Genomic DNA, 26,668 nt, shown 5'->3' with positions numbered 1-26,668 from the left:
TTCCAGGCACCCACCTGCTCTGCATAAAAATATTTGTTTAACCTCTCCATATGGCTCCAATCCTCAAATCAAAACAACCCCGGTGAACTTCTTCACGCTCTCTCTAAAGCCTCCGCATCCCTCCTGGACCGTGTAGATGCAACGTAACTTCCTGACTCTATACACGAGGCCCTAACAGATGAAAGCAAGCATGCCGTATGTTGCCTTGCCTTACCATCCAATGTGTATGTTGCTACTATTAGGGAATAAGGTCCTGCTCTCCATTTCCTGTACATCAGTGGTCCGGTCATTCATTGTAAACTTCCCTGCTACATTTGACCCGTGTGGAGAATGTGTGAGATCAGGTGCTTGTGGTGATCTGGTCTGAGTTATCCCATCTGATGCTCCATCTTGTGTCCCCAGCTCAGTGACCAGTTCAGCCGAGCGGCGAATCTTCTGCCCGTGAAGCCTCTACGCCCTGGATTGGTGAAGGACGGCTGGTACAAGCAGGGTTCCAGGAACTCCTCCGGAATATTTAACGGCTTCTACAAAGCAGTTACCTTAACGTTTACACATTTGCAGTTATATTGTAAGATATGGGGGGTGATGTATGCTGCATGGCACCTGTATTCCCGGCTCCGACCGATGGCATGCGTTCGATTTCTGCAGCACAGCGGTGGCCAGCCCTCTGTGTCTCACCAGGAGCATCCGATGGACTCCTCCCAGCAGCGGCTGCTCTTGTCCCTGCCCTGGCACAGTGGGTGTGAGTGGCAGGCATTCTGGCTTGGCCCAGGCCATTGGCATCACCTGTCACTGGCACTGAACTTTAATTAAACACCCTGATTGCTTGCTCCTCTCTGTGGTTGGACCTAGCCTCCTGTCGGTCACGATGCGGCACCGAGACACCTAGACTCATGTGAATCTACAAGGACGTCATCGCTCACAAACCCAGTTGAAGGGGAGAGCGTCACCCAAGCCAGGGTCAGGGGTCAGCCCACTGACTCTATGGTGGTGACCTGGGGTGTTTAGGGGCAACCTGGTGAACTTAAGGAGTCAGGGGTCAGCCTGGTGACCCTGCAGGGTTAGGGTTTGGCTTGGAGGGTCAGGGGGTTGGCCAGTGACCCTGGCTGTGGTGGGGGGAGGGTAGGGTTGATGACCTGGGGTAGACCCTGTCTATCGGGAGGTGGTGGTGGGTGGGTGGGGTTCGGGAGGCGTGGATGCTCCTGACCAGCATCCCGGGAGCAGGAGCTCATTGCCCTGTCACATCAGCCCTGCTGTTCCAATGTTTGCAACTACACCTTGAACCTGATCTCATTGATCCATGCTCCAGCACTCCAGGGTATCCCTGTGCGAATGTAATGGCTCCTTTAGTTCTGAGCAGCTGGGAAGACAGAGGCCACAGGACGTCCTACAGACGGTGCAGCCCTGACTGAGTCGCTTGGACACAAGGAGAGAAGTGCAATCCAGCAGAAACAACGCAGCAAGGAGTGGGAGACGACGACCCACTGCACATACACACGTGGTTCTGGTCACCATGTTATAGAAGGCATGGGGTTGCACTGGAGACGGTGCAGAGGAGGATCACCTGGGACAGAGGACTGTAGTCACGGGAAGAAATTGGATAGGCTGGGCCTGTTTATCCTGAAGCGAAGGAGGCTGAGGGAGTCACCTGGTAGAAATAGATAAAGTAATGAGAGGTATTTATAGAGCAGATCATCGGAATCTTTTTAGAAGGGGTATGAAAATCAAGCGCTTCAGATTTAGGGTGAGAGGAGGGAGTTTTAAAGGGAATCTGACTGATAATTTTTACACAGAGAGCGGCTGCTGTCTGGAACACACTGCCAGAGGGGGTACAGTACTACATTTAAGATACATCTTGAGTACCACTGCGTAGAGTGATATTGTCCTACTAGGACTAGTGTAGATGGACCAAAGGGCCCATTTCTAAGCTGTACAACTATGACTGTAACTATTTTTGTGCCATCTGCAAACTTACTAATCACATGTTAACATTCACATCCAAATGGAAGTGAGGGCCCCCACTGATCCTTGTGGTACACCACTGGTCACAGGCCTCCAAAACACCCCTCCAACTGTCCTCGCTGTCCTTCCACCCATCCTTTCCTTCTCCTACCCAGTCCTTACCCTCTATCCGTCTTTATCCCTCATCCTATCTGCCAGACCCTCTCTCCACCTCGCTCTCTTGCTTTCTCTCTCTCTCTGTCTCTCACTCTCCCACTCATAGCACCCCTTCCCTCTCCTCCATTCCTCCTCTCTCCCATGACCCTCCCACCAATTCCTCGTGCTCCATTTGCTCTCCCTCCTCCTTGTGCTCCTGTCCCTCTCCCTCGCTGCCACTTCCCTCTTTCTCACACATCACACTCTCCTCCTCTCCCACCACTCCCCCCCCCCACCCATCTCCCTCTCCTTACTGCCCCTCCCAAGCTTTGGCATGTCTGGATCATGTGCTGTGCATTAATTTGTCAGTCCTGTCGTCACTGTAGGCTGGTGCACTGCACTGGTGAGTGTGGGTTCCAAGGGGATGTTCCTGAGTCTGCCCAGCCCAGTCTGGTTAATAGTTGGATAGTGAAGGACTGTGTTCCCTGAACACCAGCTTTGTTCACCACACCCCAATCACATAATTGGCAGATTATTGGAGTCAGGCGGTGTGCAGGGTCCTTGCAAGCTCAGTCTCCCTGCTGCTGTGCACCAGTATGTATATGGATAGCATCTTACAGGGGCTGGGAGGCTTTGGCAGATTCCAGCTGTTGGTGCTGGTGCTGCTGTCGGCTGCCCGCCTGTCTCTGCCCTGGCACTTCCTGCTACATATCTTCCTATCGGCCATCCCTACCCATCACTGTCGATCCCCCCACCCCAGCCTGGCCAATCTGAGCCAGGCCCAGCGGCTGCGTACCACCTCCCCTCTGGAGTCCGACGGCACCTACAGCTCTTGCCGCATGTACCCCAGCCCCCAGCTCCAGCTGCTAGAGGCACACCCGGACAGCCAGCACAACCTGTCTAACACCATCGGCTGTACCAACGGCTGGGACTATGACACGTCCCAGTTCACTTCTACCATTGCCACTGAGGTATGGAGGGGAGAGGGGAGGGAGGGAGGGAGGGGAAAAAGAGCTGAGGAAGGCTGGAAAAGGGGTGAGGGGAAGGTAGGGAGGGGGACAAGGGGTGGGAGAAGTTGAAAGGAAGGAGGGGAAAGATGAGGTGAAGCGGGGAAGAGGTGTGTGACTGGCAACAGTGTTTGGGGAAATTATGTTGTGCTGTTAATACTGAAGAAGGTCAGGGCAGTGGGGGGACATTAACCCACCTTATCAGGATCAAGTTCAAGTTTGTTGCCATAAAAAACACCTGGGGTTCAAATGCCATGAAAATCAGTTTTTAGCAGCAGCAGCAGCAGCACAATACACTGCAAACATATTAACATAAACAAGTTGACACAAATTACATTAAACTTACATGACAAAGTAAACGAAAGAAAAGCATAATGGCATGAGTGCAAGTCAGGGGAAATATGGTGAGAGATACCATTAGGGTTGGTCAGGTTGGTTCAAGATCCTAATGGCAGTGGAGAAAAAGCTGTTATTGGTGAAGATCTAAAAGCTCCTGTACTCCTGCCTGATGGTGGCAATGAAGAGGGCTTAGCCCTGATGGCATGGGTCCTTACTGGCTGATGTTGCTTTCCCGAGACATCAGAATCATAATTATTACTGCTGACTTCAATAATGTGAAATTAGTTTTACAAAGACATTATAAATTACCAAAATAAATAGATAGCTCCATTAAAAGGAATAACAAGGTTGTGTTCATGGAGCATTGAGAAATTTAAAGGCAGAGGAAAAGAAGCTCGGTCTTCAGACTTCTGTATCTCCTCCCTGATGTAGTGATGAGAATATTGTGATGAAACTAGCTGAGTCCACCATCTTTTGGAATTCCCATACCAGACCTTGATGCAACCAATTTGACATATGGAGGGTTTTTAAAGAGCAAATGCACAAATATGTTCCAGTTAAAAAAGGACAAAGATGGCAAGGTAAGGGAACTTTAGATATTGAGAGAAGTAGTGAATCTAGTGCAGTAGAAAAAGGAAGCATGTGTAAGGTTTACAGACAGACATACTTTATTGATCCCAAGGGAAATTGGGTTTTGTTACAGTCGCACCAACCAAGGATAGTGTAGAAATATAGCAATATAAAATCATAAATAATAATAAGTAAATTATACCAAATGGAAATAAGTCCAGGACCAGCCTATTGGCTCAGGGTGTCTGACACTCCGAGGGAGGAGTTGTAAAGGAAGTTGGGAGCTAATTCAAATCAAATGCTTCAGAATTGTAAAGAAGCTAGAAAGGAACTCAGCAGATCTAAGAGGGGCCATAAAAAATACTTTGCAAGTAGCATTAAAGAGAATCCCAATGCATTTTATATATGCACAAAGAGCAAGAGAATTACTGGGGAGGGGGCAGAACAATTCAAGGATAAAGGAAGGAACATGAGCTTGGAGGCAGGAGGAGGGTGTGAGTGAGATCTTAATTGAGTACTTTGTGTCGATGTTTAGCAAGGAAAAGGACATGGAGGATTACGAAATCAGTATGGACCTTGTTTATTTCTAGGGTAGGGGTGGTGAACCTTTTCAAGAGTATGTGACCAAAATTGGCGATAATCTAAAAAACATCTCGTGCAGTGGTAATTTTGAGCAGAAGTTATCATTGATCAACGAATTAGTAACAATAATTATGGACTTTTTTTCAAGGAAAAATGGTGAGTCCTGTTGCTTACCTGTATTTATTGTTTCTATTGATTAAAATATAACAGATTGAAATAAATGAAGCATTTTAGAAAACATAAAAATTGTTAATATTTTGAAGAGACAATTGAAAAATAAGATAATTTCTAAATAGCATTGTTATTGTAACCATTTACTATCCAAATACTGATGTGTACACCAGGTCTTCAAGAATTTCAAAATGTATCATCCAACATCAGGTGTTCCTGCAACTGTCTAGCTGGCACCAAGCAGGTGTGAGATATTTCCTGTGAAAACATTTCACTGCTCATACGCTGCTTCATTTGGTAGTTTTTTTTAAATTACAGGTGGAGTTTAAAGAATCTAAGGGTGGCACTACATGCCTATCGTAATCTTAGACTTGTGTGCCATAGGTTCACCACCCCTAGGGAATTCTGAAATGAAGGCAAAGGTTGTGTCTCTTAAAGAATGTTAAGATGGTTAAGTCCCAAAGGTGTGATAGAATATTCACACCTCAATATTCAGAGAGGCAAGAGACGAGATTGCTTGGGCCTTGTCCACTATCTTCAATAATGGACTATTCAAGAAGGAAAATAAGGATAATCCTGGTATTTCTAAACTGGTGAGTTTCATGTCATTGGTGGGAAAGCTATTGGAAAGGATTCTTAGAGATAGCATTTACAAGCATTTGAGGAATCATGGCCTAATTTAGGACTGCCAACATGACTTTGTGTGGGGCAGGACATGTATGGTGACTTGGCCATTTTTATCTTGAATTAGCTTGCCCATGGAAGACAGGCGATAGTGGTCGATGACACTTAATCTGGCTGAACATCCATGACTAGGTGTCCTAAGCGATGCTACATGATGAAAACATTGATAGGTGGGTTAGTAAGTTTGCAGTTGGTACAACGATTGGTGATGTAGTGAATAGTGTAGAAGATTACAAAGGATACAGCAGGATATAACAAACAAGAGAAAATCTGCAGATGCTGGAAATCAAAGCAACACACACAAAATGCTGGAGGAACTCAACAGACCAGGCAGCATCTATGGAAAAGAGAAAACAGTCGACATTTCAGGCCAAGACTCTTCATCAGAACTGGAAAGACAGAGGAGATCAGAGCAAGAAGGTGGGGAGAGAAGGAAGAAGTACAACATGGCAGGTGATAGGTGAAACCAGGAGAGGAGGAAGGGTGAAGCAAAGAACTGGGAAGTTGATTGGTGAAATAGTCAAAGAGCTGGAGAAGGGGGTATCTGATAGAAGACCATGGAAGAAAGGGAAGGAGCAGCACCGGAGGGAGTTGATGGGCAGGTAAGGAGAAAAGCTGAGAGAGGAAAACAGGAATGGTGAGGGGGCAATTAATGAAAGTTTGAGAAATTGATGTTTATGCCATCAGGCTGGAGAGTGTTCAGAAACAATATTAAGGTGTTGCTCCTCCATCCTGAGTGTGGCTTCATCGTGACATCGTAGGAGGCCATAGACTGACATGTCAGAATGGGTGTGAGAAGTAAAATTGAAATAGGTGGCTACCGGGAGATCCTGTTTTTACTCTGGTGGATGGAGCATAAGTGCTTGGTGTAGCAGTTTCCTAATCTACATCGGGTCTCACCGAAATGCAGGAGACCACTCTGGGAGCACCAGACACAGTATATGACCCCAACAGATTCACAGGTGACCTTTTGGGTCCTTGAATGGTAGTGAGGGAGGAGGTGTAGGGGCAGGTGTGGCATTTGTTCCACTTGCAAGGATCAGTAACAGGAGGGAGATCAGTGGTGAGGGATGAGTGGATAAGGGAATTAAGTAGGGAGCGATCCCTGTGGGAAACAGAAAGTTGGGTGGGGGAGAGAAACATGTGCTTGGTGGTGGATCCTGTTGGAGATGGTGGAAGTTACGAAGAGTTATGTGCTGGGCACGGAGGCAAGTGGGGTGGCAGCGGGAAGGCTATTGAAAGGGTGCAGAAGAGGTTCACCAAGTTGCTGAGTACTTTGAGTTTCTCAGAGTATTCAATAACATTCTAAATTTATGAGATTATGACACAGAATTAAAAGCAGTTTTTTCTGGAGACACAAGAAACTCTGGAGGCTGGAATCTGGAGCAACACACAAACATCTGAAGGAACTTATCAGGTTAGGCAGCATCTGGAGAAACTGGGTAGTTCAGACAGAGAGAGAAAAGCCAGAAAGGGGGAGCAGGTTACTTGAAACAAAAGTATTGTTCATGCCAGTGAGTTGTAGACTAACACATAAAAAATGCTGGAGGAACTCAGCAGGTCAGGTGGCATCTATGGGAATGAATAAACAGTTGATGTTTAGGGCTGAGACCCTTCATCAGAAGGAGAAAGATGCCAAATGGAGGGAGGGGAAGGTGACAGGTGGGTGGGGGTTGGGGGGTAACGAAGTAAGAAGCTGGGAGGAGAAGACGAGAGGCAGAAGCAGAAGGACAATAGACAATAGGTATAGAAGTAGACCATTCGGCCCTTCAAGCCTGCACCACCATTCTGAGATCATGGCTGATCATCTACTATCAATACCCAGTTCCTGCCTTGTTCCCGTATCCCTTGATTCCCCTATCCATAAGATACCTATCTAGCTCCTTCTTGAAAGCATCCAGAGAATTGGCCTCCACTGCCTTCCAAGGCAGTGCATTCCAGACCCCCACAACTCTCTGGGAGAAGAAGTTTTTCCTTAACTCTGTCCAAAATGACCTACCCCTTATTCTCAAACCATGCCCTCTGGTACTGGACTCTCCCAGCATCTGGAACATATTTCCTGCCTCTATCTTGTCCAATCCCTTAATAATCTTATATGTTGCAATCAGATCCCCTCTCAATCTCCTTAATTCCAGCATGTACAAGCCCAGTCTCTCTAACCTCTCTGCGTAAGACAGTCCGGACATCCCAGGAATTAACCTCGTGAATCTACGCTGCACTTCCTCTACAGCCAGGATGTCCTTCCTTAACCCTGGAGACCAAAACTGTACACAATACTCCAGGTGTGGTCTCACCAGGGCCCTGTACAAATGCAAAAGGATTTCCTTGCTCTTTTCCCTTTGTAATAAAGGCCAACATTTCATTAGCCTTCTTCACTGCCTGCTGCACTTGCTCATTCACCTTCAGTGTCTGATGAACAAGGACTCCTAGATCTCTTTGTATTTCTCCCTTACCTAACTCTACACCATTTAGATAATAATCTGCCTTCCTGTTCTTACTCCCAAAGTGGATAACCTCACACTTATTCACATTAAACGTCATCTGCCAAGTATCTGCCCACTCACTCAACCTATCCAAGTCACCCTGAATTCTCCTAACATCCTCATCACATGTCACACTGCCATCCAGCTTAGTATCATCAGCAAACTTGCTGATGTTATTCTCAATGCCTTTGTCTAAATCGATGATGTAAATCGTAAACAGCTGTGGTCCCAATACCGAGCCCTGTGGCACCCCACTAGTCACCACCTGCCATTCCGAGAAATACCCTTTGCTTTCTATCTGCCAACCAGTTTTCTATCCATGTCAATATCTTCCCCCCAATGCCATGAGCTCTGATTTTACCTACCAATCTCCTATGTGGGACCTTATCAAATGCCTTCTGAAAATCGAGGTACACTACATCCACTGGATCTCCCTTGTCTAACTTCCTGGTTACATCCTCAAAAAACTCCAATAGATTAGTCAAGCATGATTTGCCCTTGGTAAATCCATGCTGTCTCGGCCCAATCCTAACACTGCTATCTAGATATGCCACTATTTCATCTTTAATAACAGACTCTAGCATCTTCCCCACTACTGATGTTAGGCTGACAGGACGATAGTTCTCTGTTTTCTCCCTCCCTCCTTTCTTAAAAAGTGGGATAACATTAGCCATTCTCCAATCCCCAGGAACTGATCCTGAATCTAAGGAACATTGGAAAATGATTACCAATGCATCCGCAATTTCCAGGGCCACCTCCTTTAGTACCCTAGGATGCAGACCATCTGGACCTGGGGATTTGTCAGCCTAAAGTCCCATCAGTCTACTCATCACCATTTCCTTCCTAATGTCAATCTGTTTCATTTCCTCTATTACCCTATGTCCTTGGCCCATCCATACATCTGGGAGATTGCCTGTGTCTTCCCTAGTGAAGACAGATCTAAAGTACTTATTAAATTCTTCTGCCATTTCTCTGTTTCCCATAACAATTTCACCCAATTCATTCTTCAAGGGCCCAACATTGTTCTTAACTATCTTCTTTCTCTTCACATACCTAAAAAAAGCCTTTGCTATCCTCCTTTATATTCCTGGCTAGCTTGCGTTCATACCTCATTTTTTCTCCCCGTATTGCCTTTTTAGTTAAGTTCTGTTGTTCCTTAAAAATTTCCCAATCATCTGTCCTCCCACTCACCTTAGTTCTGTCATACTTCCCTTTTTTTTAATGCTATGCAATCTTTGACTTCCTTTGTCAACCACTGTGGCCCCTTTCCCCCCTTTGAATCCTTCCTTCTCTGGGGGATGAACTGATTTTGCACCTTGTGCATTATTCCCAAGAATACCTGCCATTGCTATTCCACTGTCTTTTCTGCTAGGATATCCGTCCATTTAACTTTGGCCAGCTCCTCCGTCATGGCTCCATAGTCTCCTTTGTTCAACTGCAACAATGACACCTCCGATCTGCCCTTATCCTTCTCAAATTGCAGATAAAAACTTATCATATTATGGTCACTACCTCCTAATGGCTCCTTTACTTCAAGATCGCTTTAAATCCAGAATAGCCTTGTCCCTGGTCGGCTGTCTTACAAGCTGTTCCAAGAATGCATCCCGTAGGCACTCTACAAACTCCCTATCCTGGGGTCCAGCACCAACCTGATTCTCCCAGTTCACCTGCATGTTGAAATCCCCCATAACTACTGCGACATTACCTTTGCCACATGCCAATGTTAACTCCCTATTCAACTTGCACCCAATATCCATGCTACTGTTTGGTGGCCTGTAGACAACACCCATTAGGGTCTTTTTGCCCTTACTGTTCCTCAGTTCTATCCACACAGACTCTACTTTTCCTGATCCTATGTCCCCCCTTGCAAAGGAGTGAATCTCATTCCTCACCAACAGGGCCACCCCACCCCCTCTGCCCACATTTCTGTCCTATGATAGCATGTATACCCTTGTACATTCATTTCCCAGGTCTGATCTCCCTGCAGCCATGTCTCCGTTTTCCCAAGAACATCATAGTTACCCATTCGCACCTGAGCTTCAAGCTCATCTGCCTTATTTCTGACACTTCGTGCATTCAGATATAGGATTTTTAGCCCATTTCTCCTCTCTGTTTAAATCGCTGCCTATTGTGCTTAACCCAGATCCCCGAACTCCCACTGGGCTATACGCTCCTTGAATTTTGTTGTCCTTCCTAAATTTACTTATTCTTTCTGCACATTTAACTCCATGTTCCATCAGACCATCCCTCTGTACATGTGTCCTCCTTATCACTTGTTTCGCCTCACCTTTCTCTACTACACACTTAATATTCCAGAACAGTGTAGTCCCCACCTGTCCTTTATTCTTCATCTCGCTATCCTCTCTCGCATTCTGGATCCCTGCCCCCTGCAAATTTAGTTTAAACCCCCCCAAGAAGCACTAGCAAACTTTCCTGCAAGAATGTTAGTACTGCTCCAGTTCAGGTGTAAACCGTCCCTTCGGAACAGATCCCACCTTCCCTGGAACAAAGCCCAATTATCTACAAACCTGAAGCCCTCCGTCCTGCACCATCCTCTCAGCCACATATTAATCTGTATAATCCTTCTGTTCCTTGCCTCACTCGCACGTGGCACAGGTAGCAATCCTGAGATTGTTACCTTGGAGGGACTCAGAGGAGAATGGACATGGGAGAAAGGGAAGGAGGGGGGCATTGGGAGAGGTGATAGGCAGGTGAGGAGGAGTAAAAGGTCAGAGTGGGGAATAGAAGAAAAGGGAAGAGGATTGGAAAAAATTACCAGCAGTTGGAGAAATCAATGTTCATGCCATCAGGTTGGAGGCTACCTAGACAGAATATTAGGTGTTACTCCTCCAATCTGAGAGTGCCCTTATCCATCCTGAGAATGGTCTCATTCTTGGCAGAAGAGGAGGCCATACCGACATGTCAGAACAGGAATGAAGATAGGGAGTAAAATGGTTGTCCAGCAGGAACGCTGTTTGGGGACGTAAATGGAGGTGAATGGGCAGGTGTAGCATTTCTGTGGCTTGCAGGGATATGTCCCAGGAGGGCGATCAGTGGGGAGGGATGACAGGACACGGAAATCATGGAGGTAGCAATCTCTGCGGAAAGCGGAATTGGGGGAGGTAAAAATGTGTTTGGTGGTAGGGTCCTATTGAAGATGACTATCCAAGCAGAATCTGAGAGGCTGTTCCTTTACTTTGTGCTTACTTTCACCAGGCAGTGAAGGAGACTGTGGGAATTGGGGAGAATTAAAATGACTGGCAACCGGACAGCCACCATGGACAGTTTGGGTGGAACTTGGGAAGAGTGAAGAGCAGAGGTTGGTGGAGTAGACAATGGTGGCTGTAAAATAGGAGATAAGGGGTGGTGTGGTGGGGTTACACTGACCTGGGAGACTTTTACCCATGCAGACTGGAAAACAGGGAATGTGAAGTAGACGGCACAAGCCATTCCAGGCCAAATTGGGATGAGTCCTGTCATGTGCAGTCTGACAGTTGATGGATGATTCAGTTCAACTGGGGTCTCTGGGGCACGGTGACCACACAATGGAGGCTTCCAGCAGCCTTCAATGTGACCTGGTTCAGTGCGAAACCATGGCTCAAACTGAAGCAGAATTGATGGAGCAGGAGAAGGTCAGTAGTGCTGGGGCTGGGGGAATTTGATTGGGAGAGACTGACACGGAACAGGTAGTGTTAGGGTCTAAAGAAGTAAAGGACAGTACCAAAAAAGCTCCTTTAAAGCACAGCAGGAAATTGGATTCACTGGGGCACCCACCAACAACACTGGGTTCACCCCAGGACAGGCTGGGACTGCAGCCTTGGAACTTTTGCTGGAGCATCACTACTTCTACAGTACGGTAGCATAGAGGTTAGAGTAATTCTATTACAGTGCCAGCAATCGGCAATCGTGGTTCAATTCCTACTGCTGTCTGTAAGAAGTTTGTATGCTCTCCCCATGACCGCATGAGTTTCCTCTGGGTTCTCTGGTTTACTCCCACATTCCAAAAATGTTAGAGTTATGGTTAGAAAGTCGTTGGCGCTGGAAACATGTCAACACTTGCAGACTACCCAGCACTTATTTGGACTATGATGGTTATTGATGTAAACAATGGTGTTCATGCATTGATGTACATGTGACAAATAAAGTTAAGCTCTCTCCCCAGCAGGATGCACAGCCTCCCTCTGTCTCAGCAATGCCCAGGTTAGGGGAACTGGGAGTGCCATCTGGAGAGTGGAGCTGAGTCAGCTCTGTGGACTGGGATTGGGTTGAGGGAACGTTTTCACCCAGAGAGTGGTCTGTTAATGGAATGGGAGACCAGAGGAAGCGGTTGAGGCAAATACATTTAAAAGGAATTTGGACAGGTATGTGGGTAGGACAGGTTTAGGATGTGAACCAAATGCAGGCAATTTGGACTAAGATGGTCATTTTGGTTGGCATGGACTGGTTGGGCTGAAGGTGCTGAATGGTGTCTGACACCTGCCACCTCCGCACTGTACCTGACCCAAAGCTAAAGCCAATCCAATCCCATCCCAGCCTGATAACCCCACACCCACCTGACCCAAACACATCCCACCCTATCAACCCCCCTCTTTCTCACCACCCCACCACTCACTCACCCCAGGGATGTGAGGGAGAGGTGGGTGCGTGAAGTGAGGGGTTTGTGAAAGGAGTGGTGTTGAGGGGGGTCAGGAGGATGGTGGTGAGGGGGTGTGGGGTAGGATTGTAAAGTGAGGGGTACTGAGGTGTGAGGGTAAGGGGCCAGTGAGAGTAAGGTGAAGGGGTGACTGGATGAGGGGGGGTGGGTGAAAGGGGAATGGAGGGGGGAAGGGGTGAAGTGATGGATGTCCCACGGCCTGTGTATTCCCACAGTGGGACCTAGTGTGTGAGCGGCGGCAACTGAACCAGGCTGCCGGAACCACCTTCTTCTTGGGCGTCATGTTGGGAGGACCACTTTTTGGATACCTTTCTGACAGGTACGGAGGGAATATTGGCAGTGTGGGGGGCAGTTGAAGGGGAGAGGAGAATTTGGGGGGTGGGATGGGGTTACAACACAAACTAGAGAAGGGTTCATGATGCGGTCCCATTCCAGGCACCCACCATTCCCTGTGTAAATCATCTCCTTTAAACTTACCCCATCATTTTGTGTTTGCCTCCGGTATTTGAGATTTCATCCCTGAGGAAAAGATGCTGTCTGTCTACTCTATCTATGCTTCTTATAAACCTATCAGGTCTCCCCTCATTCTCTGCCGCACCAGAGAAAACCCAAGTTTGCCCAGCATCTCCCTCTCATCCAGGCAGCATCCTGGTGAACCTTTTCTGCACCCTGACAAAGGGTCTCAGCCCAAACCATCAACTGTTCACTCTTTTCCATAGATGTTGCCTAGCCTGCTGAGTTCCTCCAGCACTTTGTGCGTGTTGTTTTTCTACATTCTCTCCATAGTCTGCACAGCCTATGTAATGGAGTGACCAGAAATGCACACAATACTCCAAGTGCAACTGAACTGAAGCTGTGTGATTTCCTTAGTCAAACTCAATGCCTCAATCAATAAAGGCATCCATAGCATCTGCCTCCTTTACCAGCCCTCAGACTGTGAACCCAAAGATCCCTCTGTTCATCAACACTGTTAAGCATCCTTTCATTAACTTTAATATTCCTTTACAATTGAGCTCCCAAATTGCAACACCTCACACTTGACAGGATTAAATTCCATCTCCCATTTCTCAGTCTGTACCTGCAACTAATCTGTATCTTGCTTGTATTCTTTAGGAACATTCTACACTGTCCACACCATCACCACTCTTCATATTGTCTGCAAATCTGCTAACCCACCAATCCATGTTTTCATCCAAGTCATTCACCTACATTATATCCCAGACAGCAGAGGTCCCAGTACGGACCCCTACAGAATACCTCCAGTCAGAACAAGCCCCATCAACCACTACCTTCTGTCTTCTATGGCCAAGCAAGTTCTGAAACCAAACTAAAAAGTGACTGTGAATAAGTGGGATTTGGTGGTCAGGTCAGGGTCTGGCTCGAGGCTGTGACCTGGCTCCAGGTGTGGGTGGGGTTAGGGTTGGGATCACGGGATGGGGTTGTGGTTAGGGGCCAAGGTTGGAAGCTGAGCATGACCTGGGCTGTGTCCTTACCTCAGGTGTGGCCGTCGGAAGGTTCTGCTTCTGGGCTGCCTAATGACAGCTACCTTTGGCATCATTGCCTCCTTCTCTGTTGCATTTGCCATGTTCAGCATCTCCAGGCTCCTGTGTGGGATGGGACTGTCAGCCATCTCTACAACTTCCATCACTCTGGGTAAGGGGGCTGGGGTGGGGGGCACCAGGGAAAGGGCTGGGCTGTAGACCATGGATTGGTAGGGACACGGGATCAGAGACAGGAGACGGGTGGGGAGATAGGATCAGGGACAAGAGATAATGAGAGACAGGATCAGGGATGGGAGACAGACGTGGAGAAAGGATTGGGGACAGGAGGCAGATGGGGAAATGGGTTTGGGGATATGAGACAGACGTGGAGAAGGGATTGGGGACAGGAGGCAGATGGGGAGATGGGTTTGGGGATATGAGACAGACGTGGAGAAGGGATTGGGGACAGGAGGCAGATGGGGAGACAGGATCAGGGACGGGACACAGATGGAGAGACAGGTGAGAAGATGGGCAAGAAGATGAGAATAGGGACTCCAGAAGGGCAGGGAGTTGAAACAGAGATGGAAGGACGGTACAGAGAGCAGATGGGTGAGAAGATGAAACGGTCATGGCAGATGGGTGAGGAGATGGGAACAGCTTCGAGAAATGAGCAGGAAGACAGGAACAGGAATGAGAGATGGGCAGGAAGACAGGAATGGAGATTGCAGTCAGACAAGTAGGATGAAGATGAGAGATGGGAACAGGGACAGGAGCATGGACTATAAATGGGGTGGGGGTGTGGTGGGGAATTAAAGACACTGATCACATTGACCACTGCCTGTACTGACCCCTCCACTCCCTGTTCACACCCACCTCACCCTGAACCCCCTGTCTCCCTCCCTTAACCTCGATCCCCTGGCCACCTCTTCCACATGCTCCCCCACCCCTCCAACAGCAATGGAATGGACGGACGTGAAGCACCGTGTCCAGCTTGGTGCCATAACTAGCTTAGCCTGGAGTGTGGGTAACATGTCGCTGGCACTCATCGCCTACCTGCTGCGGGACTGGCACTGGCTTGTCTTCACCGTTTCCACTCCCTGTCTGCTGATTGCTGCCCTGTGCTGGTGAGTCACCCAGTGTCCCAGTCACACATCTGTAAGTACTCAGGTCAACCCACACCCTCCCGACAGAATCTACACCCTCCCGATACATCCCCCACCCTCCCGATGCATCCCGCACCCTCCCGATACATCCTGCACCCTCTCGACAAAACCCTCACCCTCTTGACACAACCCACACCCTCTCGACAAAACCCTCACCCTCTTGACACAACCCACACCCTCCGGACACTTCCTACACCCTCCCGACACAACCCACACCCTCCCGACACAACCCACACCCTCCCGATACATCCCCCACCCTCCCGATGCATCCCGCACCCTCTCGACAAAACCCTCACCCTCTCGACACAACCCACACCCTCCCGACACTTCCTACACCCTCCCGATACAACCCACACCCTCCCGATACATCCTGCACCCTCTCGACACAACCCATACCCTCCCGACACTTCCTACACCCTCCTGATGCATCCTGCACCCTCTCGACACAACCCATACCCTCCCGACACTTCCTACACCCTCCCGATGCATCCTGCACCCTCTCGACACAACCCATACCCTCCCAACACAACCCACACCCTCCCGATATATCCTGCACCCTCTCGACACAACCCTCACCCTCTCAACAGAATCTGCACCCTCTCGACACAACCCTCACCCTCTCGACAGAATCTACACCCTCCCGACACATCCCACACCCTCCCAATTCAACCCACACCCTCCCGACACTTCCTACACCCTCCTGACATATCCCACACCCTCCCAATTCAACCCACACCCTCCCGATACATTCTGCACCCTCTCGACACAACCCATACCCTCCCGACAGTTCCTACACCCTCCCGATGCATCCTGCACCCTCCTGACACATACCTCACCCTCTCGACACAACCCTCACCCTCCCGACACAACCCGCACCCTCCCAACAGAATCTACACCTTCCCGACACATCCTACACCCTCCCGACAGAATCTACACCCTCCTGACACACCCCACACCCTCCTGACACATCCCACACCCTCCCGACACAACCCACACCCTCCCAACAGAATTTACACCTTCCCGACAGAATCTACACCCTCCTGACACATCCCACACCCTCCCGACACAACCCGCACCCTCCCGACAGAATCTACACCCTCCCGACAGAATCTACACCTACACCCTCCTGACAGATCCTACACCCTCTCGACACAACCCACACCCTCCCAACACGTCCTATACCCTCCCGACGCGTCTCACACCCGATACTACCTCAACACGACCCACAGCGCCCCGACACAGGGTGACTCTCACCATGGGGCAGGGTCTTCCAGTGTGATGGGTGATTAGAGGGGGTTGGTCACCTAGAGTGCTGTGAGGATGGGGGAGGCTTCCCCAGTAGTGAGGAGGACTTGCTAAGGGGTGAGGACTGTACTCACAAGCACTGGGGTGGGCATTGAGGGGGGAGTGGGGTGTTATGATTTCCTGGCCTGTGGTGGGGTGGGATCCCAGGGCTGTAGGGTGGTGGGGGGGGAGTTCTCTGAGATGTGATGGGGGTATACCTGGGGACGAAGAGGGTCCCTCATGGTGAGGGACAGGCTCGCAGGATATGATGGGGGGGAGGGCCAGGCAGGTTTCTTACTCAGTGGAGTGTCCCTGTGCTCAGCACTCACCCTTCCCTTCCTCGATGCACAGGTGGATCCCAGAGTCGGTCAGATGGCTGCTGGCAGCCGCACAGTGGGAGCAGGCCCAGCGTGGGCTGCAGAGGTGTGCCCGGTGGAACAGCGTGAGCATCCCCATTTCCTGCCTCTCCTTACAGGTGAGTGAAAGCAGAGAGGGTGGGGAGGCAGCACCCGATCCGTACCCAGTCCCCCTGCCAAGGGAAGCCCCAGCAGTTGTCACTGCCTTCCCCTCTACGGACTCACTCTGCACTTCTCATGCCTCAGTAAAGCAGCTAACATAATCAACGCACCTATTTACCTGTGCACGCTCTCTCCTCCTCCCCCAATAGGCAGAAGATACTAAAACCTGACAGCACATGACACCAAGCTTCTAGCTCCCTGTCATAAGACAATTTCCTTGTATGAGGCGTCACAATTCACCTCGTTGTGGCCTTTACTGCCACCTGCACTCTGTGACTGAAAGATATTATTGTTTTCTCTTGTACTGATGTGGTGAAATGCTCTCACTTAGAACATATGACAATATAAACCAATTTACCAAGCCCCTGCCCTGGGGATACTCGATCAGTGCCCAGTACCCGGAATAACCAGCACATACTCAACATCCCTGGACCTGGGAGTGTTCTGACTGACCCCTGCTCTGGGCCAGATCCTCGCGAGGCAGAGCCTGGGTTTTAATCACCCTGTGGGGCAGTGGTGAAAGTAAACAGGCCCACTGGTCTGGGTCGGATGTATCAGGGCTGAGGAAGAGGAGGGTGAAGCCTGCCGATGACCTTGCAATAATCCAACTGACAAACGAGAGGATGTCGGACAGCTGGAGAACAGCCAGCTGTGGGCGGAGGTGCCCAGCCCCTCCCAACCATTCTTATGTCCTGAGTATGGGGAGGGGTGTTTTTGGAGGAGGGGGATAATCTGAATGATGCAGAGCAGGTGAAAGGATGCTCTGTGACAGGGAAGAAACACAAAGATGAAAGGTGGTGGGGGAGGATCCGTGGGAGTGGGGAACAGGACAGGCTGGAGAGTAAATCACACAGACGCTGGGCCTCAGGAACACGGCAGAGAGAAGGATAACTAGGAGCTGGTGCTGGCCCCAATCCATCATTGGGTGGTCACTCTTGTCCTGTCTGGTTCCCACGCTGGGAACGGTGGGAGGAGGGATGGAAGGGGGCTGTCCTGGGAGAGAGTGGGAGGTTTAAGACACCGTGGGTGAGCAAAATCTGGGGCAGTTGTTGGGGAGGCAGGGGAGAAGGGAAGGGATGGAGCTTTGGTCAGGGTGAGTGGAGAGAACGTGTTCCCACTGGACCCATGGGGGCAGGGACAGAGGGTTCAGATGGCGGGTTGAAGGGGATGGGGTTCTATACTGGGTGTGGGATCCACAGTGGGGAAGATAGCATTGTTATGCAAAGAGCTGGCTTGGATTTGATGGGCTGAATATACACCAGTTCTTAGGAATCGCTCCTGTTATCTGGGGGTAATGTGTCCATAGCAGGATGTGTGGAAATGGGACTCCAATCGAGAGCAATAATTGGAGCTGCCATTCACCATTTGCTTCAGGAGCTAGAGAAGGCTGCGAGAATGGATCGACCACGGACACCCAGCTCCATCTGCGACCTTATAAACACCTCGCAAATGAGGAGAATCACTGTCTACTCAGGAATCGTCTGGTGAGGGCACCCAGAAATGAACATCACTTGGTGGGGTCAGAGAAGGAGGGGAGCGCCAGCAGTTACACAGATAGGAACGGTGTAGGGGAAGAGGGAGTTACACAGATAGGAACGGTGTAGGGGAAGAGGGAGTTACACAGATAGGAACGGTGTAGGGGAAGAGGGAGTTACAAAGATAGGCAGAGATTAGAAAGTTATAGAGCAAAGGGTGTAAAGGCGGGAGGGGGTTACAGGGAAGGGTGTAGGAGTCGGAAGGGGTTACAGGGAAGGGTGTAGGGGTCGGAGGGGGTTGCAGGGAAAGGTGTAGGGGCCACAGAGGGAAGGGTGTAGGGGTCAGAGGGGGCTACAGGGACAGATGTAGGAGTCAGAGGGGGTTACAGGGAAGGGTGTAGGGGTTGGAGGAGGCTACAGGGAAGGGTGTAGATGACAGAGGGGGTTATGGGGAAGGATGTAGGGGTTGGAGGGGGTTACAGGGAAGGGTGTAGGTGACGGGGGGTTACAGGGAAGGGTGTAGGGGTCAGAGGAAGCTACAGGGAAGGGTGTAGGGGTCAGGTACTACAGGGAAGGGTGGAGGTGATGGAGGGGGTTGCGGGGAAGGGTGTAGGGGTTGGAGGGGGTTACAGGAAGAGTGTAGGAATTGGAGGGGGCTACAGGGAAGGGTGATGGTGATGGAGGGGGTTACGGGGAAGGGTGTAGGGGTCGGAGGAAGCTACAGGGAAGGGTGTAGGGATTGGAGGGGGTTACAGGGATGTGTGTAGGGTTGGAGGGTTCTATCGAGAATGGGAAGGGGTTAGCGACTGTAAGATGAGGGGACTGAAGCAGTTAAAGAGAAATGAAAGAGGTGAAAAGACTGGAGGGGGCTATTGAATGGAGTGAAGAGGCTGGGGGGCTATTGACGAGTGGGGTGGGGTCAGAGGGGCTATTGATGAGTGGGGTGAAAGGGTCAGAGGGGCTACTGGCCATTGCAGAGAAGGAGCCGGAGGGGGCTATTAACAGTGGGGTGAAGGGGTCAGAGGGGTCTATTGACAGAGTGGGGTGAAGGGGTAGGAGGGGGCAATTGACAGAGTGGGGTGAAGGGGTCGGAGGGGGCTATTGATGAATGGGGTGAAGGGGTTGGAGGGGGTTACTGACACAGGGAGGGCTGTAGAGGGCCAGAGGATGTTACAGAGACAGGCAGAGATCTAGGGGACAGAGGGATTACCAAGAATGGGGAGAGGTGTATGGGCTGTGGGATGTAGGAACTTGGTGACAAGATGGGGAAGGTGGTCTGCTTGTTACATGCTCTCTGTCCTTACCATGCTTGTCTCACTAAGCATAGGCTCGGAGCTGCCTTCTCCTACTACTCCATCAGTTACTCAGTGGGAGGCTTTGGACTCGACATGTACCTGACACACTTCATCTACGGGGCCATCGAGGTGCCAGGCAAGCTGCTGGCCTATCTGCTGCTGAGCACTGTGGGACGGCGCCAAACCCAAGGTGGATTCCTCCTGCTGACTGGGCTGCTGATGACGCTCAGACATGTCCTTCCCAAAGGTAAGTGAGGGGACCCACCTTCCACCAGAAGGTCCCACCCAATAGCCTCATCAGTGAAATCAGAGAGTGGGAATGATGGGATTGTTCCCTGGGAGCCAGTATACACCTGGTGGGGTGAATGGCCTTCTTCTGTGTTGTAGCATATAAACCCAGTGTCCCCATTTCTCTGATTCCACCCACCACCCCACAGTGTCAGGTGGGAACTGGACTCAGTCCCTGATGTGGGCTCCTCAAACTGCCTCCAGCCTCAGCTCCAGCTTGGGCTCCCTCCCTCCCTCCAATCTGCTCCCTGCAGACTCTCTCAATCCCCCACTCCACTCTCAAAGTATCCCTTCCTCAGGATCCCTCACCCTTCCCCCACCCTCGGGGTCCATTTCCCCTCCCTCAGATGCTCCTCACAGCCACCAACTTGCTCCCCTCAGTCTTCCCACCTCATCCCCCCCACTGCATGACCTGTCCACTCTTTCCCTGTTTCACTCCCTCCCCCTCTTCATAACCCTCCCACTCTTTCTCTCCCCCTTCATGCCTTGTCTCCCTTACTCCTTTCTCTCACCCCATTGCTCTTTTCCCACCCTTCTCCCTCCCTCGCCTCCTCTCTCCTTCCTCACCCCTCTTTCTGCATCCTTCCTTCCCCTCTTCAGTCTCTGACCTTCCCTCCCTCGATATCTCACTCCTCTCCACACTCGGTCCAGTTCCCCCTCCCACACCCCGATCTGTCTACTTAACATGATTGGCTGCAGGTGTTGGGGCCTGAACTGAAACTAGCCCTGGGCAGTCAGGCAGCGTCTGTGGAGAAAGAAACATGTCAAGTCAGTAATCCTTCCTCGGAGCTATGGGGAGGAGGCAGCAGAAAGTGTGAGTGGGGCAGTGGCTGTGCATGTGAGGGGTGGTGGCTGGGCATTGGGGGGCGGTGGCTGGGCCAAAAGGAACATACAGAACCAGGTAAAGTGATGCAGACATTGAACAAAGCTGAGTGATGTCTAGTCTGGCCCAGGGGGACCTGTTTCCCATCCGTCTCCCCACCTTACCTCCCTGTTCCCCTGCCGTATCCCCTCTCCACATCCCTTTGTCTCCCTGGCCCACTGTCTTCATCTCCCCGCCTGTCTCCCTCGCTGACTCTTTTGCACCTTCCAGGTCTGCCCATCCCTCAGCTGTTGGTCGGGATTGTCGCCAAGGGCTGTGCTGAGGCAGCATTCACCACGGCTATCCTCTTCACCACTGAACTCTACCCAACACCGATACGGTAAACATGACAACGAAAGTCAGGAAGCGCACTGAGGGAGTGGGGAGGGGGGAGCCTCATCATTTTGTTCTACTTCACAGAATGACCCACGCTGTCCGAACACAGGACAACCCAGATCACAGTTTGTGTGCTGTCCTACAACACTTGCTCTTCAGTATTCTGTGTGGTCACAGCTCCAGCACTGGTGGCAGGGCCCACTTCAGCGAATCTCATTCACCCTGTCCGATGGCCTAACTCCTGGCTGTTCATCCAGTCAGACACCCCAGACTTGACTGTATTAGACCAATTCTGCTGTGGCCACGATGATCTCACCTGTACCACAGCATTGCCTGTGGCTATGGTGATCTACCTGTATGACACACCATCTGCAGTCACAGTAGCCTTACTGTACCACAGTGCCACTAACTCAGACATAAATGACCCAGTTCAACTGGGCGTTCTGCACCTCAGGCAGCTGCAAGTCCACAGATATACTGGCATGAGAGGCAGGCAACACCTTGTCCTGATCTTCCCTAACCCTTGTTGACATGGTCAGACCAAGTAAAACCACTGTGTATTCAGCAGTAAACTGGTGCTCTCTGCTACCAGCAATTTTATATGTGCATCTTTCTCCAACAACAGGATTCTATCCAGCGTCACCGTCATCTAGCACAGAAACAGCCCCTTTGTCCACCCTCTCCGTACTGTAACACTCTAATTTCCTTTGGGATCAATGAAGTATCTATCTATCTATCAAACTATTGAATGCCCAGCACTTCGTCTGTGTGCTGCCACCCTGGGCATTTTACAATGCTGTGAGAGTCTCTGCCTCCACATCCTCTCAGGCAGTGCATCCCAGTTGTCAACCACCCCCAACCCCTCTGAAGGTGAACTCCTCCCTGAACCATTTCCCTCTTAATCTAATTCTGGACACCTCTACTATGGAGAAAGATTTCCCACTATCTACCCTATCAGTCTGTCAGAATTCTGTACAACGTGTTCTGTTTCCTCCAGTCTGAGGAAGATTATCCCGGTGGATCCAGTCTCTCCTAATAACTGACATGCTGTCCCTGCACCCTCTGTTTCTGTATGAAATGGAAGCTGGTGTCCCATGCAGCTCCCTAACCACATAGCCAGCAGCCCTGCCACCTTCACACATCTTAGCACTTGCACACCAGATCCTTCCATTCCTCAGTACTACCTCATGGAAGAAGATACATAAAACATTGGATGGAGGGCTGAAAGCTACAGGCTGGAAAGATTGTGGGATAGGGGGTAAACGGTGAAAGGTTGTGAGGTGCTGCAGTTTAGAGCTATCACAGTACACTTGACCACCAGTCACTGACATTTACTGCACAGTCGGCAGTTCAGGAAGGCAAATGGTGTTTAGGCCTTTGTAGAATGCAAAAGGAGAGACTGGATTACACTGAGGAACCTGTGCAGGTCTGGTCTTCTGACCGAGGTAGAAGAGGCTGGCAAGCGAGAGAGTGCAGACTGGCAATGTTTTCTCCCAGGAAGGTACCACCCTCCCTCTCCCTGTCCCCCACAGAGTGAGGCGCTGATGTCTGTCCTCTTCCCTCCACAGACAGAGTGGGCTGGGGTACTCCACGTTCATGGGACGGGTGGGAGCCTCCCTGACTCCACTGGTGATGCTGCTCGATGAGTTCTGGGACTCCTTGCCGTACCTGATCTTCACCAGCATCACAGTCATGGCGGGAACTGTGGCCTTCCTGCTCCCTGAAACGGCACATATCCCCCTGCCCGAGAGCATTGCGGACATCGAAAACAGGTGGGTTGTGGGCAAGGTGCTGTGGTTGCGCCGTAGTAGTACATAGATAATGTACTGTCAGATAAATTATAAAGCAGTGCATCCCAAACAAACAGTCCCTCATTGGGGATGGGGTTTACACACACACACACACACACACACACACACACATAAAACACACACACACACACACACACACACACACACACACACACACACACACACACACACACACACACACACACACACACCACACACACACACACACCCCCCCCCCCCCCCCAACAGGAATTTTACCCAGAGAGTGGTTGATATCTGGAACTCACTGCCAGAGATAGAATCAGTTCTATGGGACATCTAGACAGACAATTCAATCATCAAGACATAGGCACATATGGTCCTAAAGTGGGCAAATGGAGTTAGTGTAGATGGGCAAAGATGAGGTGGGCCAATGGGACTGTTTCTGTGCTGTACAACTCCATGATTCTATCGCCATGATCTGTCGTCTGTGTCCTTATGTGAAACCTGTATCTGTTTCTCAGACACCAGGCTGCAGCCACTGACAATGGAAACGAAGTTCCTTTGAGGTTGCTCAGTGCCAGTAAGCAGCAGAAAGCAGAGGGGAACGCTGAGGGAGAAGGATGGACAGATGGAGACTGTCCAGCCGACACTGTGGAGACAGAGGGCATGTGACCCTACACACTGATCAATAAAAACCTCACTGAAGGACGTGTGTCTGTGTCTTCATTTCTGAGTGAGGGACAGGATGACACTCAGTTGCAATGTCTGCTGAGGTCATGGGTCAGATTTATATTTTAAGTAGGTTCATAGGGATGGTCTTGGGGACAGAGCAAGGGGTGTTCGGGGTCAGGTACAAGGATGTCCAGGTTGGAGTGCCCTGCAGTCAAAGGCCAGTGATCCCTATGACCAGATGTGGAGTCAGCAAGCACCATGAATAAAGACAAGTGAGGATGAGGTCTGGTAAATCCCCAGATTGGTCAGTGAAACCCCTCAGGTCGGTGGGTCCAGGGATCAGAGATCAGTGGGGGCAGGGGGCACGAAGGCTTGTGAAGACCCACTAGGTTGGTGAGTCTAGAATTCAGGACCTCATCTTCAGCGAAGATTGAAGCCTGAAGTCAGTGAGTCTGGAGCTCATGGCACGATGGCCAAAGCCCTGAGTCTGCAGGTCCACTGAGGAAGTCGACAGCCCAGTATCTGCGAGTCCACTGGATCGGAGGATGGAGATCTGGAAGTGGCCTGTCCTGGGGTTGGAGGCCTGTGTGTGTGTGTGTGTGTCTGGGTGGGTGGGTGAGTGGAGGGGAGGAAAGGGGCTTGGCCTGCTTTGTTTTTGTTGTGTTGTTCTGCTGAACATAGTGGGCATGCTGTGTAGTATCAGAATGTACGGCAACACTTGTGGGCTGCTCCCAGCACATCTTGAGGTTGTGTTGGTTGTTAACACAAACAAAGCATTTCACTGTTTGTTTCGATGTACATGGGATGGGGTAAACAAATCAATCAGAATCTGACACAGAAGCCCCACCAGAAGGTCTCTGTACCTCACATAAGGGTCCCTGAACCCCCACCACAGAACCTCTCCCAACCCGGAGAAAAAATGTAAACTGACAACCGAGGGAGGCTATTTCGCTTATTGGGCCCTTTCCAGCCCCAAAGGAGAGTGATCCAAACACCATCCTCGCCTATTGTTCCCTTGCAACTCACTCACTTTCATCATGTTCCTTCAACCACCACCCCACCCATCGCCTTACCCACACACTGGGGGCAACTTACAGTGTGCCATTAGACTGGAATTACTATGTCCAGGAAAGATTTCTACAGCATTATGTAGATGGCCCTACTAGAGGAGACAATACTGAATCTTGTATTAGGAAATGAGGTAGGGCAAGCAACTGAGGTGTGTTACGAACCCCGTAACTGGGTCACTTACCAGCAAAGATAGAGAGGTCCGTTGAAGTCTGATGGTACTATTTTTAAAAGTTTTTATTTATAAAGGGGCACAAAAATAAGGTTAATACAAACATTCAGATAATATACATAGTCAATACTCAATCTAAAGCGCGGGTATAGTAATAATCATCAATAAGAAGTAGCTCTATCGTTTTGTCTAGGGGTAAAAATATTGTCCGATGGAAATATAAAAGTCTCTCAAGTTCATGCAGGCTCTAGCCTTTGGGGACCGCTGGGTTTTCACTTGTTGGAGAGAGAGAGAGAGAGATTTTTGATAAGAGAAACTTGCCTGGGTCTTTTGATGAGGCCGATCCGTTGAGTCGGGGGAGTTGGTTCCCCGTTGTTAGTTACAGAAACTCGTTTCTGTGGTATCAGCCACCAGCTCCCCGGCCTGGGAACCGAACACACGTGGCTTCCTTCAAATGGCTGCCCGCTATACGGGATCACTAGCGTCTCTTCTGGTGTATCTGAGGGGCCGTCTCTACAGTCCCTCTTTTTATCTGGACTCACGGGGTCTCAGATGTCAATCAGGTTGGGATGATGCAATCTCTCCCCGTTGCCCAGCCCACGTTGCCCTGAGAGCTGGCACGTAGTATAGGATCGCAATCCACAAAGGTGTCTCCAAGAAACAATGGCCAAATCCGTGGCTTTGTCTTGCTGAGGGGCCAGGGCACATTCCAAAACCTTAAGGATTCTCTCTCATTTCCTGGGTCCAAGACCCAAATTAATAGCGATCTTGCGATTCTCAAGAAGGAGGGGGCTGCGATCATAACAGGTGTCAGTGGGGGAGCACTTTGGGATCACTGACCATAATTCTATTAGTTTTAAAACAGTTACAGAAAAAGATAGGACTAAAAGCCCTATTTTGGAGCATGACAAATTTTGAGGGAACTAGACAGGAACGTGTTGCCTGGATTGGGGAGCATGCCTTATGAGAATAAGGTGAGTGAACTCGGCCTTTTCTCCTTGGAGCGACGGAGGATGAGAGGTGTACCAGATGATCAGAGGCATTGATTATGTGGATAGTCAGAGGCTTTTTCCAGGGCTGAAATGGCTAACATGAGAGGGCCCAGTTTTAAAGTGATTGGAAGTAGGTACAGAGGAGATGTCAGGGGTAAGTTTTTTTTACACAGAGAATGGTGAGTGCATGGAATGGGTTGCCGGCGATGGTGGTGGAGGCAGATACGATAGGGTCTTTCAAGAGACTCCTGGATAGGTACATGGAGATTAGAGAAATAGAGGGCTTTGGGTAACCCTAGGTAATTTCTAAAGTAAGTACATGTTCGGCACAGCATTGTGGGCCAAAGGGCCTGTATTGTGCTGTAGGTTTTCTACGTTTCTAACTTGCAATGGTTGGTTGGGAGTGACCAGTGGCAGGTAGAGGTATGCCTGGCAAGTGGAAGGCTTTTAAACATGAGATAGGCAAAGTTCAGGAACAGCATATTCCTGTTAGAGTGAAGGGCAAGATTGGCAAGGTAGGGAACTGTGGATGCTGAGGAATATCAAGGATCTAGTCAGGAAAAGGAAGGAGGCATATCAAGGCAACTGCGATCGGTGCATAATTTGAGCTACAAGGGGTACAGGAGCACACAAAAGACATCAGGAGGGTAAAAGAAGGGCAAGAGGTATCCTTGACAAATATGCAAAGGAGAATCCCAAGAGA

The 26,668-nt window shown here is 50.0% G+C and overlaps 2 protein-coding genes across 8 annotated transcripts in view; both read left to right on the top strand.

Annotated features, from left to right (window-relative positions):
- LOC140733231 (tau-tubulin kinase 1-like) overlaps window positions 1-831 on the top strand; it is a 67,178-nt gene extending 66,347 nt beyond the window's left edge. For all 7 annotated transcript variants that reach the window (XM_073056283.1, XM_073056280.1, XM_073056281.1 and 4 more), the window contains one exon: window positions 403-831. In XM_073056283.1, coding sequence (XP_072912384.1) covers window positions 403-445 — 43 coding nt within the window. In that variant the 3' untranslated portion in view covers window positions 446-831. The remainder of the gene's footprint in view (window positions 1-402) is intronic.
- Window positions 832-1,224: 393 nt separating this feature from the next.
- On the top strand, window positions 1,225-23,733 carry LOC140732663 (solute carrier family 22 member 7-like). Its single transcript, XM_073055356.1, has 10 exons — window positions 1,225-3,068; window positions 12,803-12,906; window positions 14,086-14,240; window positions 15,024-15,192; window positions 16,867-16,990; window positions 18,408-18,517; window positions 19,836-20,050; window positions 21,185-21,293; window positions 22,858-23,061; window positions 23,583-23,733. Exons 1-10 carry the CDS (start codon window positions 2,694-2,696, stop codon window positions 23,731-23,733), a joined length of 1,716 nt encoding a protein of 571 aa, XP_072911457.1. The 5' UTR covers window positions 1,225-2,693.
- The last annotated feature ends 2,935 nt before the right edge of the window (window positions 23,734-26,668 follow it).

Source organism: Hemitrygon akajei, chromosome 9, assembly GCF_048418815.1.
Source record: "Hemitrygon akajei chromosome 9, sHemAka1.3, whole genome shotgun sequence".
Lineage (NCBI taxonomy): Eukaryota > Metazoa > Chordata > Chondrichthyes > Myliobatiformes > Dasyatidae > Hemitrygon > Hemitrygon akajei.
This window is presented reverse-complemented; position numbering and strand designations above follow the sequence as displayed.